At 38.6% G+C, this 13,289-nt stretch overlaps 1 protein-coding gene across 5 annotated transcripts; it reads right to left on the reverse strand.

The window, feature by feature from the left end:
• Positions 1 to 384: 384 nt before the first annotated feature.
• On the reverse strand, positions 385 to 12,241 carry lnpk (lunapark, ER junction formation factor). Of its 5 annotated transcripts, none has more exons than XM_032541278.1 (16): positions 11,982 to 12,241; positions 10,611 to 10,680; positions 9,874 to 9,915; positions 9,292 to 9,342; positions 9,062 to 9,198; positions 8,765 to 8,823; positions 8,213 to 8,253; positions 7,730 to 7,813; positions 7,557 to 7,608; positions 7,247 to 7,366; positions 6,855 to 6,947; positions 6,480 to 6,585; positions 5,765 to 5,835; positions 5,400 to 5,570; positions 4,363 to 4,452; positions 385 to 3,410 (listed from the first exon to the last, which is right to left on the reverse strand). In XM_032541278.1, exons 2-16 carry the CDS (start codon positions 10,635 to 10,637, stop codon positions 3,223 to 3,225), a joined length of 1,332 nt encoding a protein of 443 aa, XP_032397169.1. In that variant the 5' UTR covers positions 10,638 to 10,680; positions 11,982 to 12,241; the 3' UTR covers positions 385 to 3,222. The 5 variants fall into 5 exon arrangements, with proteins under 5 accessions (XP_032397169.1, XP_032397168.1, XP_032397170.1 ...); XM_032541277.1 differs by having other exon boundaries at positions 11,892 to 12,240; XM_032541279.1 differs by lacking the exon at positions 11,982 to 12,241 and adding an exon at positions 11,892 to 11,911 and having other exon boundaries at positions 10,611 to 10,698.
• Between the last annotated feature and the right edge of the window lie 1,048 nt (positions 12,242 to 13,289).

Below are 13,289 nucleotides of genomic sequence, written 5' to 3' on the forward strand. Positions count from 1 at the left end.
TTACCGTTTTAATCTTAATTTATTGTTCTACCATAATGTATTGTATGTAAGTGAGCTATTACTTATCCTTCATAGCAGGCCAAAAATCCAAATGGATTGTGCACTTTGTAGGTCGCATTTCCTTGACAAACTAACTTTTTTTCTCCTGGGAAAATACACTATGTCTGATTTGGATACAACTTAAAAGGGATGGCACACGAGTTATAAATGTGTTTTGTGGACAGCATGTGGGCACGAGCTTAGACCAAGCCCTTAAAAAAGCTCCCTTAAATCACAAAAACTAATTTCTCACCAACTCGTGATATCTGGCCCTGCAGCAGCAAAACTATAATAATCTGTGAAGCGGACATGGACAGCATGTAAGTAACCACAACAACTCTTATGTTTGTTGTTGAAAAACTTTTATTAGGCGTGCCATGCGCCTACTTAATGACAACGAGCGTTGGCAGAAAGGTAACTGATAAATCTAGCAGAGAAAAACCAAAGTACAAACAGTTTTTACACAAGTCAAGACATGTTTTAAATATTAATTATAAGTGACAGCTTCATAATTTGAATTTTTTACCACATTTTCACCACCAGCAGGTATTAAGTGGGATTTAAGAGCTTGTTAACACTGGAACCATTCGGCTAACCACAAGTCAATCGAAAATCATGTCAAGCTGTGGAGTCGGGCAATTCATTACAAGATCCCTCTTCAGTTTTCAACCAAGATTTATCTAATAGCTCGTTTGCTGCCATGTACAGACTCAGAAGTCTAGCCCAAACCTTTAAAGCCAACTTCTGCCAAATGATTCGGGGGTGTTGCAAGGTTTTGAGGAGGTCAACAACTAACTAGAAACACACACAGAATTAGTGTGAAAATCAAAAACTTAAGACCCATTAAATAGAATATATTGTGTCGTCTGTGTACCCCTCAAGAATACTTTGCCCACATAGCCTGTGTGTGTTTCTAGGACCAGACCTGTACAACATAGGTGATACCACATATTTACATTTGCATAGACACTATTACTTATGGTTCCATTTCATAACAAACTGAGAAGTTATTGTCAAAAACATGAGGTGCAGGTCAAATGAACCATGAACCTCCTCCTTTGTATGTTGCTATAGTAGCTAGACGTAGGACAGATTACACTGTAAACTGGTGAAAAGAACTGTAGCAACCAAGGCACGCACTATGAGTGCCTACTGGGAGTGAACTTTTAAAACACTTAAAATGAAAGTAAGCAAAAAAAAAAAAAAAAAACACAAAAACATTTCAACAAATGCTACAGAACGCAAACCAGGGCAATACTTTTAAGTGGTTGTTTCAGTACCAACGCAATTAAAGACTACGTCTCGAAATGATTAAAACTAAACAGTGCAGCCATACTTGTACATAAATACAACCAAATAAATACAAAGAGAAACTCAGTGCAAATCAAGTCTCGAAATACAGATAAAACAGTGAATTTGGCAAATTATATTCCTATTGGGAACTTTGATTGGCAATAACCAGATAGAGATAAATTGGCAGTTTTAGCTCCAGTCTGTTAAATTGTTTCACTTTCCAAATGTTGAATCTGTTTCATTTTAGTTCAACTCATCAACGTGGCGGCTCAGTGGTTAGCACTGCTGCTTCTCAGCAAGTAGGCACTGATGAGTACTGGGTTCGGTCCCCAGTATGGGCAGGCCCTTTCTGCGTGGTTATCCCCATGATCTCCTGCATTGCAACTCCCTACTACAAACAAAGACCTTCATAAACCCCAACAACTAAAATAAATTGTAGAAGTTTACTTATCTCCTACTACAATACAATCTAGGTTAGGAAATTTAGACCTGATGTGTCCAGCTGTTTCTATCTTGGGAGAACGAACAAAGCAGCAGGGTTATATTGTTTTTCCTCACATTCAAAATAGTCTACAAACATGCGCCTTATTTCAAAACACACATTTTCTCCTGCACCACTGATGGCTGATCTGAGTTCAGTTATTGAGTGCTGCACACATTGTTCTTGGTAACTCCAGTAATAAGTGGGACATTTAACATAATTAGTTGCTGACACAGGGTGGCCTATAAAAAAGTTAGATTGCATGCAACTTTGTCACAAACAAAGGAGAAACAAAGGGCATGAATGGTCAACAACAGTCAATGTATTGACTTGCAGCAGCTGCATTCTCTGGTTAGTGCCATCCATTTTCTTGCAGATGTGAATGCAGCTAATGAGGAAAACATTAGCGGTGTTTTCTGGGTATACCTCTTGTCGGGGACAAGCTGCTCAAACATTCTAAAATAAAACTTAAAGATTCAGCAGGACAAAATGTGTCAGTGTTTGGTAAAATGTGGGTTTTGCAAATGTATCCAAACAAAATGTTTTGGAGCTTGTTTGGGGGATGAAATGTAAGAGATGAAGAAAGCTACAGCAGGACCTTGAAACTTATCATACTGTTAACACAGTTGATGTCCTGATTCACAACAGGTTTGTCTTAAGATGCACTTTGTTTGATTTCATGTTTTCTCACTAATCAACAAAACTATAGATAACATACTGTCATAAACAGTGACATTTAGCGAATTATACAGGCACCCCAGACACTGCGTGGGGTCGGGGTCAGTGAAGGAATTAGGACTTAAGCAGTTTTAGGTTTCTGCTGCGCCTAAAGACAAACCATTTGTGAACCAGCAATTCTATCTAAAATCACAACTTTTCATTAACAAATCATGCCTAAAAGAACCGTATAGGGTAAATGATAGAATACTGAAAAGTTAACTATGTCAGTCACCACATACAGACACAGCCTATCAGCAGCCAACTGCTCTATCGAGAACAAGCCTTAAGATTTATACTACCATCATCAACCTGACACACTCGCAGTCAATCAAACTCAAAAGGCCATGATATGTTGGCATCATTTTAGGCAATAAAGTTGGACAATTGTATTATTACATATGATCAACATAATGCAGTATGACCAAAGATAATAGTTTTCATTAAAAATACACACCATTTACTACATCGCCTACATAATCTCCTTCATGTGGTTTGTCTTAGTCAAATAAAATGGTGCTTGATGTAGTTTTTGGTTGCAAGGAAAACAATATTGTTAAACTATTGTTGGTGACAATCCTTGTTCACTTATATTGTTTCAAAATGGCACCTGTCTATCATGGCCAATACCAACACCTTTAGTTAGGACCGAATGATCCGACAGCCCCGGCCCTCTTCTGGACTCACTGTAACTACGATGGCTGGGACTCTGTCTCACAGGGGGCGCTGTGACTCTGCTCTGATTCCACCTCTTCCTCCTTCTGAACCCCATCTTCTTCCTCCTCCTCCTGCTGCTGCTGCTGCTGCTGCTGCTCCACTGACTGGCTCTCACTCTCTACTTCTGTAGTGGGTCCATCATCTTCTACCAACTCTTTCTCATCTGAAGAGAAGATATGCAAGTAAGACGTGTACATAACCAGTATATGAACACATAGAACAATATGTAAGGGTGAGAGAGAGGGATAATGTGAATAGTTTGCAATGCAACAAATGATTGGTTGTCAGGAATAATCATTGATGAATCAAAGAAAATTAGCACCATTCCCTTTGTTAGGGTGAACATAAGTTAAACAAGAGTTAGGAAAAGAAAAGATTGTAAGAGGCTTAACTAACATCCCTTAAAATCTCCCTTCTCCCATCCAACAACACAGCTTACAAGAGGATAATTAAAACTGTAAAATGTCTGTTCAACACAAAGAGCACCCTTTTAATCATCAAAACCAATAGCAGAGGCTATGGTGCTGCAGATACCCATATGTTAAAGAAGATCATATGATTATATTATTAGAAATCATTACTTCTCAATGTATCGTAAATAAATATATGTAATGTAAAGTGTGCTAATAATATAATTATATTGGGCAGGATTAATATTCCAGGAGAAGACAGGTAATACAGCCCTGCTCTTTGGTGACCAATTAGAAAATCCATCTTAATATATTGTGCACTCAGTGAAGACCAGATCTGGGTCAAACAAGTGTATTTTTTATTTAAGGATTTGTTTAGCATTTTCTAAACAAATGTTAAGAATGAATTAGGACAATTCAGACAATATTAAGTCAGTTATTCAGTTTCTGTGATTTTCTAAACTTTCCAGATGAATTTTAATTCTCTGAATAGGATGGAATATATTTGGAGACATGGTTGGACCCAGGTCTGGTAAAGACATCCAGTAACTGCTTAAACCCATTGTTGCTTTAGTGTGATTAGAAGTAGCATTGGGCCTGCGTTCTACAATGTTATGGATTCTACAGCGAAGAAAAGGTTGGTCCATTCTGGGGTAATCAGTTTTAATTAAGCCAGGTCAGACAGTGCAGGGAGAAGAGGGGAACCTGGACTCTGCAGAGGTATGTTCTGAGGACTCTTTGGACTCTGCTGGATCCGGAAACTGTGGACCAAATTCCGCGGAGCCGGAGCCTTGGCTAGGGGCAAGATCACACTGTCAAACCCACTGGCCACTATAACGCAACACTGTAAGTGTGATCACAGGTGTGACAAAGGAAATGTGCTGAGGAACGTCTATTTTCTCTGTTAAACTGTTCTGTTTGCCTTATTACCGCCGCACGCACAGTATCAATTTGTAAAAGGTTTTACTAACTAGCATTTAGGTAAGCACATCCACTCTTTAAATGGTATGCCCTTGTATAGTAGTTCAAAAGAGAGCAAGCTAAAAATAATTCTTTCTGGTTTGCACCACCATCAGAAGAAAAAAAAATAGTTGTCTGCACCGAGAAAGAACCATGTCAGGACTCAATTTTTAAACTGATTTCATCTGGAATAAATGAATAAGGATACTAAGATTATTTCATGCCAGTTGCATTTCTCAATTGTAAAATTATAATTTTGTAGCAAAGAGGATGGCGATATTTGAAGGTGGTGGTCACTCACTTCTGCTGACTCCTTACTATCAATGATAAAAGGTAAAAGTTGACATCATTAATGTTGGGAAAAAAAATCAAACACAAACTAATGAAAAGGTCAACTAGAGCAATGTTCTAAGAAGCATTTATCACAGGTGGTTAGGACATGGAGTAAGTAACAATAACGTTGCACACAACGGTGTAAGTTTGAGATTGCGTGTGTGTGTGTGTGTCCTCTCAGAAGTAGCACACTGTAACAAGACATTGACAATGTCTTAATGTCTCAAGTCTGAACCAATTACCTTCTTGTCTCAGATTCAGATGTTTATTCAGTCAAACAATGTTTAACTGCTCTTCCAGTGAGTATGAAGCAGGACAGATTCTAATTAGGACTTGCTATCATCAGCATTGCTCTCAACACAACCCCCTTTCTCTGTTTTCTCAATTCAGACCTGAGGAGACCTTGTCTTGTATTGTCTTGCTTGCTGCCTGTCTGTGTTCTTTGGTACCTCCAGAAGGGGGTGCACTCTCCTCTGTGTCTGTCCCAGAACGCGGCGTTGGTCCAGGGGAACGTGATTCTGCACGCAGCCTCCTCTCGTAGCTGAACTCTGGGAGCCTGGGAGCCTGAGGACGTGTCTTCCTGGCTGGATTCAGGAAGTAGCAATACGCACAACGGAACGCTGAGGGGGGTAGAGATAGAAAGAATGAGGGGGAAAGCAAACAATTGTATAATTTTATAATAATGGCAAAACCCATGTATTAAGATTCCATAATTCCAGATTGTATTATAATAACTTTCTGGAGTTTATGATCCTAAAAAAATCGATTTACATTGTGTCTTGTCTTAAATGCAGTGATGTGTTTCTGTTCTTACCTAGATATTCAAATTCTTCTTTCAGAGCCATGCCATTATGAGAAAAACACTGTTGGCAGATCAAAGCGTATCTATAGGAATGAAGGAGGGACAGAGGGAGGGGGAAGAGTTTGATATAATACATTTTTGATGTTCAGAGTATTCCAGCAGTTAATTAGTAGTACAATTTTATTTCCATTAATCGGCCTTGTCTACATCAGTCAGTGATGACTGGTTTCCCAAAGGACTTTTCATAAGGACAATAAATGCTCCTGAAATTATAACACAATGCTGGCAATGAGGCAACCTGGGGTGCAAAATGAACAGTCCACCTGCAAATGGCTGGTAAATGTTAAAATTGTATCATCCACTCAACAAAAAAGAGTGAAGCAAAGATACCAGCTACTTGCACATTTAACCAACATTTGGCTGGTGGGTGGTGCTAATTTTGTACTCTGGTTACAACTGCAGCATTTTTCATTCTTACAGTTTCTGGTGCAGCTAATATTAACTTTGCCAGTAGGAGGCGGCATCAATGGGTCTTCAACTACAGGATTAAACTACTACTGCCATTACTTCCCAATCCTTTAGAGTGCAGGTTGATATGGGTAGAGATGGTCAAACAATGACTCAACACCACTCCCTTGTGGGGAATCTACAGACTGCTAAAAGAGAATGTGAGTAAGTTACAGGTTACTTCCACAAGGGGTTTTACATCTGACAAAGGGCTTGTTACCTGTTCTGTGGTCCATCCCCAACAAGGTATTCAATGACTCGGTCCACGGCTCCCCTGTCTTTGGGCAGAATGGGTCTTGCTAATGGGGGACCTGGTGGGTGCATGCCTTAAAAAAATAGTCCAGACAAATGGAAATTAAAACACATAGAGAAAATAATACATTGCTCTTTCTAAAAATTCTGAAATATTATTTGCATTCATAGATTCATGGTTTTACAGTTCAGTTCACATACTTTTGCTGTGTTCAGCCTCAATACAATGTGCAGAAGTGGTGCCAGAATTAAGTACTTTGGTCTTAGAAAACCTAAACTTAGATTTTTTTCATGCACACAGAAGCATTTTTGCCAAGATGCATTCAAAGGCTTTACAACCTACCTACTCCTGGTATTGGAGAGCAGGGGGTCCTGGGTACCGCGCCCTGGAGGGCAGAGGCAGACAGAGCAGATCTCTCCGGCGGTCCTCCTGGAGCTGAGAGAGGGACAAATTCTGTTGGCACAGCAACATGGGATAAAGACACTGACATGTCTAAAAAACAAAAACAAATTCAAAGGCAACTGGGCTTGCTTTTTGTTCCTGTTGCCATAGGGTTAGTACTACGCCCATGAAAATCTGCATAGACAGTATTGTTTTCTATTATTCCTTGGTGAAAGAATGCAGCTGACAAGCTCTCACTGTCTACTCACGGTGATGTGCTGGGCATCAAAGACGGTGCACTTCCAAACTGTGTCATCATACTTAATCTTAAGTATCTCTGTAAGCCCCCTTACCTACAGGTGTGCCTCCTGGTCCATATCGGGGCCCTGCTCCAGGTAAAGGAGTCATTGCCATTCCAGCAGGGGTGCCCATCATCGGCATGGGTCTCATTGCCACCCCTCTCTGTCGAATCTCTGCAAAGAGGAGAGGAATTAATCAAAGAATTTGGTCTTTTACAGATGTAAGAATTTGCATCTGTGTCTATCCTTTAATGATTATATTCTAGTGGGAAGGAATCACTTTTTGTAGCTTGTCATCAACACCACTCAACAAACTGTTAACGTGATGCTTTATCTTTCTATTGCACAATGATGCGTGTTATACCTTGTCCTGGCCTGGGAGTCATCTGAGGACGCACCGGAGTCGACTCCAGCTCCTAAAACATAAAAGCAAACAATACCAACAAAAGTCAAACAAAACAAAGATACAATAAAAGATAGAAAGTAAACAAGCACAGAGATAAAGCAACAACAACAAAAAAAGACAACAGTACTCACAGCTTTCCTTTTAGCTTCAGGATCAAAGCGTTCCAGGATGAGTTTGGCGTTTTTGTACGTCTCTGTTTCCATCACTTCCTCCAGCTGAAAACACACGCAAGGAAAACATTCATTTTAACATACACACTGACTAAAACACAAAAGGAGCCCTGATGAAAAAACAACTTGGCTAGAATGATTAATCTCAAAGTAGAAAACCCAAAATGTTGAGAAGGGTCACAACATACAAAAACTAGAACAAGAAGTAGATGTTTTCTAAGTTGAAATTAGCCATTAATAAAAGAAACTGAAAATATAACATTAGGAGGCAGATGAAATTAATGAGCAGCAATTCTTGTTTGACGAGTCGTCAAAAAATAGTAGTTTGCATATTGGAATACAAAGTTTTGCATTTCCAAGACATTCTCCCTCCCCCCATTACATCCAAACTCTTTAAACAAGTCAGTAAAAGACACATAAATGAAATGTAATCTGGACACTTACAATCTTTTTTTTGGAGGCCTTTAAATCTTCCAGTTTATCATCTAAAAAAAGAAGCAAGCACAAAAACTTTAGTGACTTCACTTTAGATCATTATCCAATAAAATATATCATGTCAAACATATTTGGAAGTGGTGTGTACTCCGCATATTATTAAGCTAATGAGTTTGCTTTTTTTTTTACATTATCAAGCTATATTTTTTTTTTTTTTGGTGTGCAGTTTAAATTACCACAGTGATTGATTTCTGATGTTTAGAACTCGACATCGATGTTTGCCTTTATTGGGCAGTCTATAAAATCAAAGCAGTTTCATATGTTACTATTTCATGTATGAGACAGCAGGACAGTTTATTATGCATGAGAGATAAGTATGACAATAATTACAGTGTGGTGAGTTCGAGTCCACGATGGGGAAATGGAGGTAATACAAATTCTGAAGGAATGCACAGTCAAAGTGTAATTTGGTACATCCTATAATCAACAAAAGCCTGAACAGGTATGTTGTGTGTTAGCTGGATGGACAAATGGATAGAGGGGGACTGATGGACAACTTACTGTTTCTCTCAGTGCGTTTGTAAAAGAGAAAGATCAACAACTTTCTGATGAGCCAAACCCTGATGACGAGGAAGAAAAAGAGAAACCAGTAGAGAGATGTTGTTTTTCTTAATATAATCTGCAGACTCAAACTTGTCAACCAACATGAAAACCCTTTGCACGCTGTACCGTTTATCAAATACATTAAAGAAAACATGCATCCAACAGGGTATTAAAATATTTGAAGATGACACATCTAAGGTTCTTTGTACCAGATTAAAAATGACAAGGATATTGTAAAACAACATGAGCACTCACAGCACGGGGTATATGAAGAAAGGCAGAGTCATGGCTAGTCTCGGCAGCCATTGTTCAGGTAGGTAGAGACAGTACACGACCAGAGAGGTCAACAGATATAGGACTGACGAGTAGAGAAGCAACCGGCCAACCCACAGCTGCAGACAGATACACCCAAACACATCAATGAGAGAAAAGAAAGTGCAATTCAAGAATTTCACAGCACATCTTGGATGTTTTGCCGTCTCTACCTTTTGTAAACGTTGGTTTTTTGTTCTGAACTCCTCCAGCTCTTTAATCTCCTTCAAAAGGAAAAAATGGAGGTTATATGTTATTTAAACAGTCCAAAGAATCTCAAATAATCAGATGTAACGTCTAGAGTTCAACAACTGTGAATTTGCAGGAAATCCATATCATTAACTTCATGTTATGTTCTATTTGTTCTCAGATTTCATTTGGCATGCTAAAATATGAATTACCATTTCAGGTTGATACAAGTAGGTGCCACATGCCGTCTTCAATAAAAGTTTTTTAAGAATCAGAATTGATGACATAAACTGGATAACTATGTTATGTAAAACGTGTAATTCCTGCCCCATGTTTAGTGTGTTCATCCCATAATTCAATAATCCCTTTTTTGATACAGGCCACAGTTGATTGTACTGTACATATTCATTATGAATAACTAAAATGCAGGGCATGCATGTTTCATTTGACTGCACTCATATATACATATACAGGGACACTGAGAAAGAGATGGCATGCATTTTTGTGCTACAAGCATTGTGTGAGTGCAATTAAAACGTTTTTTTTAAAGTTTATTTAGTCAGTACCTTTTCATGGATCTCCAGGAGCTCAATTGTGGTTGGCTTTTTCTGGAAAGATAAGAAAATCCAGTTGATCAGACAAATTAACACTGGGATCTGAGTGTTGCTCACAGCCAACATATTCAGAACTGAGCCCTTTGTCAATAAACAATCCTGTTGCTGTAAACAGATTTGTGACTTATCAAGGGGTCAGCTCCTGGTTCACCTGGACATATCTCGGCTGAGTGTAAATTTCACAATTCTCTACATCTGTACATATGTATATCCCTCTGTATACATACTTCCTCCTCTCTTTCTGAAAATGTATGCTTTCAAAAACCATGGGTTGCACTTTCTATTCCTCACTCTCTTCTGCTGTCTCTCTAGCTCACACTCAGTTCCCTTGACTTCTCTAGTACGTCTAAAAATAGTATACTCATTTATTTTCATCTGGCTTGGGTGCAGGGTTCAGTGTGTCGTCACCTAACCAGCGTTATTATAGTAAACCAAAACAAAAATAAGCAGTGAAAAATATGTTTAGTAAACTGAAGCTTAACAAAAAATAATTTAAAAAACAACAACTCATTTAGATGTTTAGTTATTTAGCTCTAATCACTTCAATCAAAAATGTTCCTTTAACTCTTGACACTAGACAACAGATATTAAACAGACTTGACATGAGATGGCGCTGTGCCTTAACTGTTCATCGTACACTAATGTAGCTTCAAGACCTGTTAACTCTTCCTTTTCTCTCATTCCCTTACCCTCCATCGGGATATTAGGCCCCCCATATCTGCAAATCACTGTAGTCTTCTCTTTGATTCCTTTGGTTCACTATGGAGCAGAAAGTTTCTGTTAGCACATAATCCTGGCAGTTACAGACACACAATGTGTGCTCCTGAAGTTAAATACCATGTTTAAGCCGGGCTATGACAACAGGATTTAGAAGGCTGCCGATATAAAAACTGGAGACAAAGGTTGCCACTGTTGTTGTGGATTTATTCATTGTTGTGGATTTACTGAATTATTTGCTTGTGGCTATTTATATAACTTAAATAATAGGCAACAACAAAGATGTAATTCATACTGAAAAACATATTTTGTAATGTAGCTAAGCCTGACAGTCTCTTTTTTCTGCATGACCAATACAAACGATGTTTGCATAGTTAGATATGACAAGGTCCACATGTGGCTGTTTTATCACAACAGGCATATCAGCATGAAAATAAAACATGTGCAGTGTTTTTCATTATACGAGTTTACCAATAAGCAGAGAGAGAGAGAGAGAGAGAGAGAGAGAGAGAGAGAGAGAGAGAGAGAGAGAGAGACAATAGCAGAACGTTACATACTAGACATCATGCACTTACAATTAAATAGCATTAGTGTGGCTTCCAAAGCTTTAATGTTCAATGAGATAATTGGCTTTGTTGATTTGCAATGGCATCATTTTAAGTAAATTACTTGAACTAAAAAATGCAGAGCTCTCCTTTCCTCATCTTTCTAAACTAAGATGGTAAAAAGACTTGGGGTTAGTTAGTAGTCCCAGGGTGGTCACCAGACATATTAATGTCGCCTAATGTTACAACGTTAACTGTTATTTATTCTTTAAACACTTCCCATTTAAAACGTATAACGTTAGCTTTAGCAGGCAAATAGTGCATTACACTTTCACAAAAGACAATTAAACCGTAAGCTAATTGAACATAAATTCATGTTAGATGCTCCATCGAAACAATAACATTAGATATTTCACACCGCTGCTAGCAAGCAACAGGAACGTTATATAACCACCACTAAACCAGACTGAGAGACCGTTAACGTTAGCTGGAACTTGACAAAACCTTTGTGTGAGTTAAACAAAAATGTCCCTAAAGTGTAACTTAACGTTAGCTAGCTAGGTTAGCTTTGTTAGCAGCTAGCTATGTTAATTGCTAGCTAGACCTCACGTTAGCTATCTATTGCAACAATAACAGACTAGCACCGTTACCAGCAACACAATGTCTTTGAGGTGGTTCATCAAGCCTTTAATTTAAATAAGTACTTACATTAGGTGGTGTTTAAGTGTTGCTGTTAAGCGGTAGTTTAGCTAGCGTAGGTCAAGTTACAGAAACTAGAAAAAGACATTTCGCTGTTCCCTGACATCTCAACTGCCAAGCGTATATTGACGCGACGTGAAAACGTAACGAACGTAACACATGGATGACGTCACCCGGGAGTAGAGGTTGACTTGTTTCCCACAGTCCTTTTCGTTGTAGTTTTTTCTGGTCTTTTCGTTTTATTATACATCCATGGGTCCTTTGGTTAAGTCATTGATTGAGTTTTTTGCATTGTATTTAAGCGTTTAGACTAAGAGAAGGACTTCATTTAGAAACAACTTGACATACAGTATTGTTCAATTAAATCCACTAATTGATTAAACCAGTGTTGTTTAATAGCCAAGTAGAATAGTAGTAGATTGGAATGTCCAAAAATTGGAAAGAAAATGTCACCATTACAAAATACTGGGGCCACACACACACACACACACACACCACACCACACACACCACACACACACACACACACACACACATTCACTCTTCTCTCTCTTCTCTCTCTCTCTCTCTCTCTCTCTCTCTCTCTCCTCTCTCTCTCCTCTCACCCACTCTCTCACTCACTCTCACTCACTCTCACTCACACTCACACACACACACACACACACACACACCACACACACCACACACACACCACACAAAACACACACACACACACACACACACACACACACACACACACACACAACACACACCAACACACACACACACACACCACACACCCACACACACACACACACACCCACAACACACACACACTATCCAGCAACTAAGTAAAAAAATTATTGAATATATAGGCTACATTTTCAAATAATAAATATTTAAAGTAAATCATGAAAAGCCAAACATCAATTAGCCTAACAAATAGGCCACACATTGCATCTCATTAAAAAAAAAAAACATAAGATTTACACATTTTATTACAAATAATAGAGTCAGCCATGACAAAAACGTGGAATATTACAAAGGCAGTCATCAAAAAGGATCCCTTGCACATCTTAAGTAGCCTACACAGCATCATGCTTTTTTACGGCACGGACTCTCAATGTAAGGCCCATTTCCGCCACTAGATGTCGCACACATTTTATTATTTGACGTTGGCCTTCGTCATGCAACGCAGCATCCACTGTGAGCTGATCAGCGTGACAGATAATAGATTTTTTTTTTGTGATGATACAACATCTTAAATTAAATACTCTGGTCAAAAGGCATGCGACCATGTAGCCTTTTTAAATTTGAATACAATTACTTCTAAAATATCTGCAATAATTTCAACTAACCAAATGATACATCATGAGGCCCTGATGGCTTCGTTTTGAGACCCTACACCACCTATAAATGACTCAGAATC

Source organism: Etheostoma spectabile, chromosome 17, assembly GCF_008692095.1.
Source record: "Etheostoma spectabile isolate EspeVRDwgs_2016 chromosome 17, UIUC_Espe_1.0, whole genome shotgun sequence".
Lineage (NCBI taxonomy): Eukaryota > Metazoa > Chordata > Actinopteri > Perciformes > Percidae > Etheostoma > Etheostoma spectabile.

What these genes read in the sequence shown, in the direction of transcription:
- lnpk (XM_032541278.1), bottom strand. Translation starts at nt 10,637, where the DNA reads ATGGGGGGCCTAATATCCCGATGGAGG. An exon ending in GCCTAATATCCCGATGGAGG is followed by an intron (nt 9,916 to 10,610) that starts GTAAGGGAATGA and finishes TTATCTTTCCAG; the next exon opens with AAAAAGCCAACCACAATTGA. An exon ending in CATACCTCTGCAGAGTCCAG is followed by an intron (nt 3,411 to 4,362) that starts GTTCCCCTCTTC and finishes TCTTCTCTTCAG; the next exon opens with ATGAGAAAGAGTTGGTAGAA.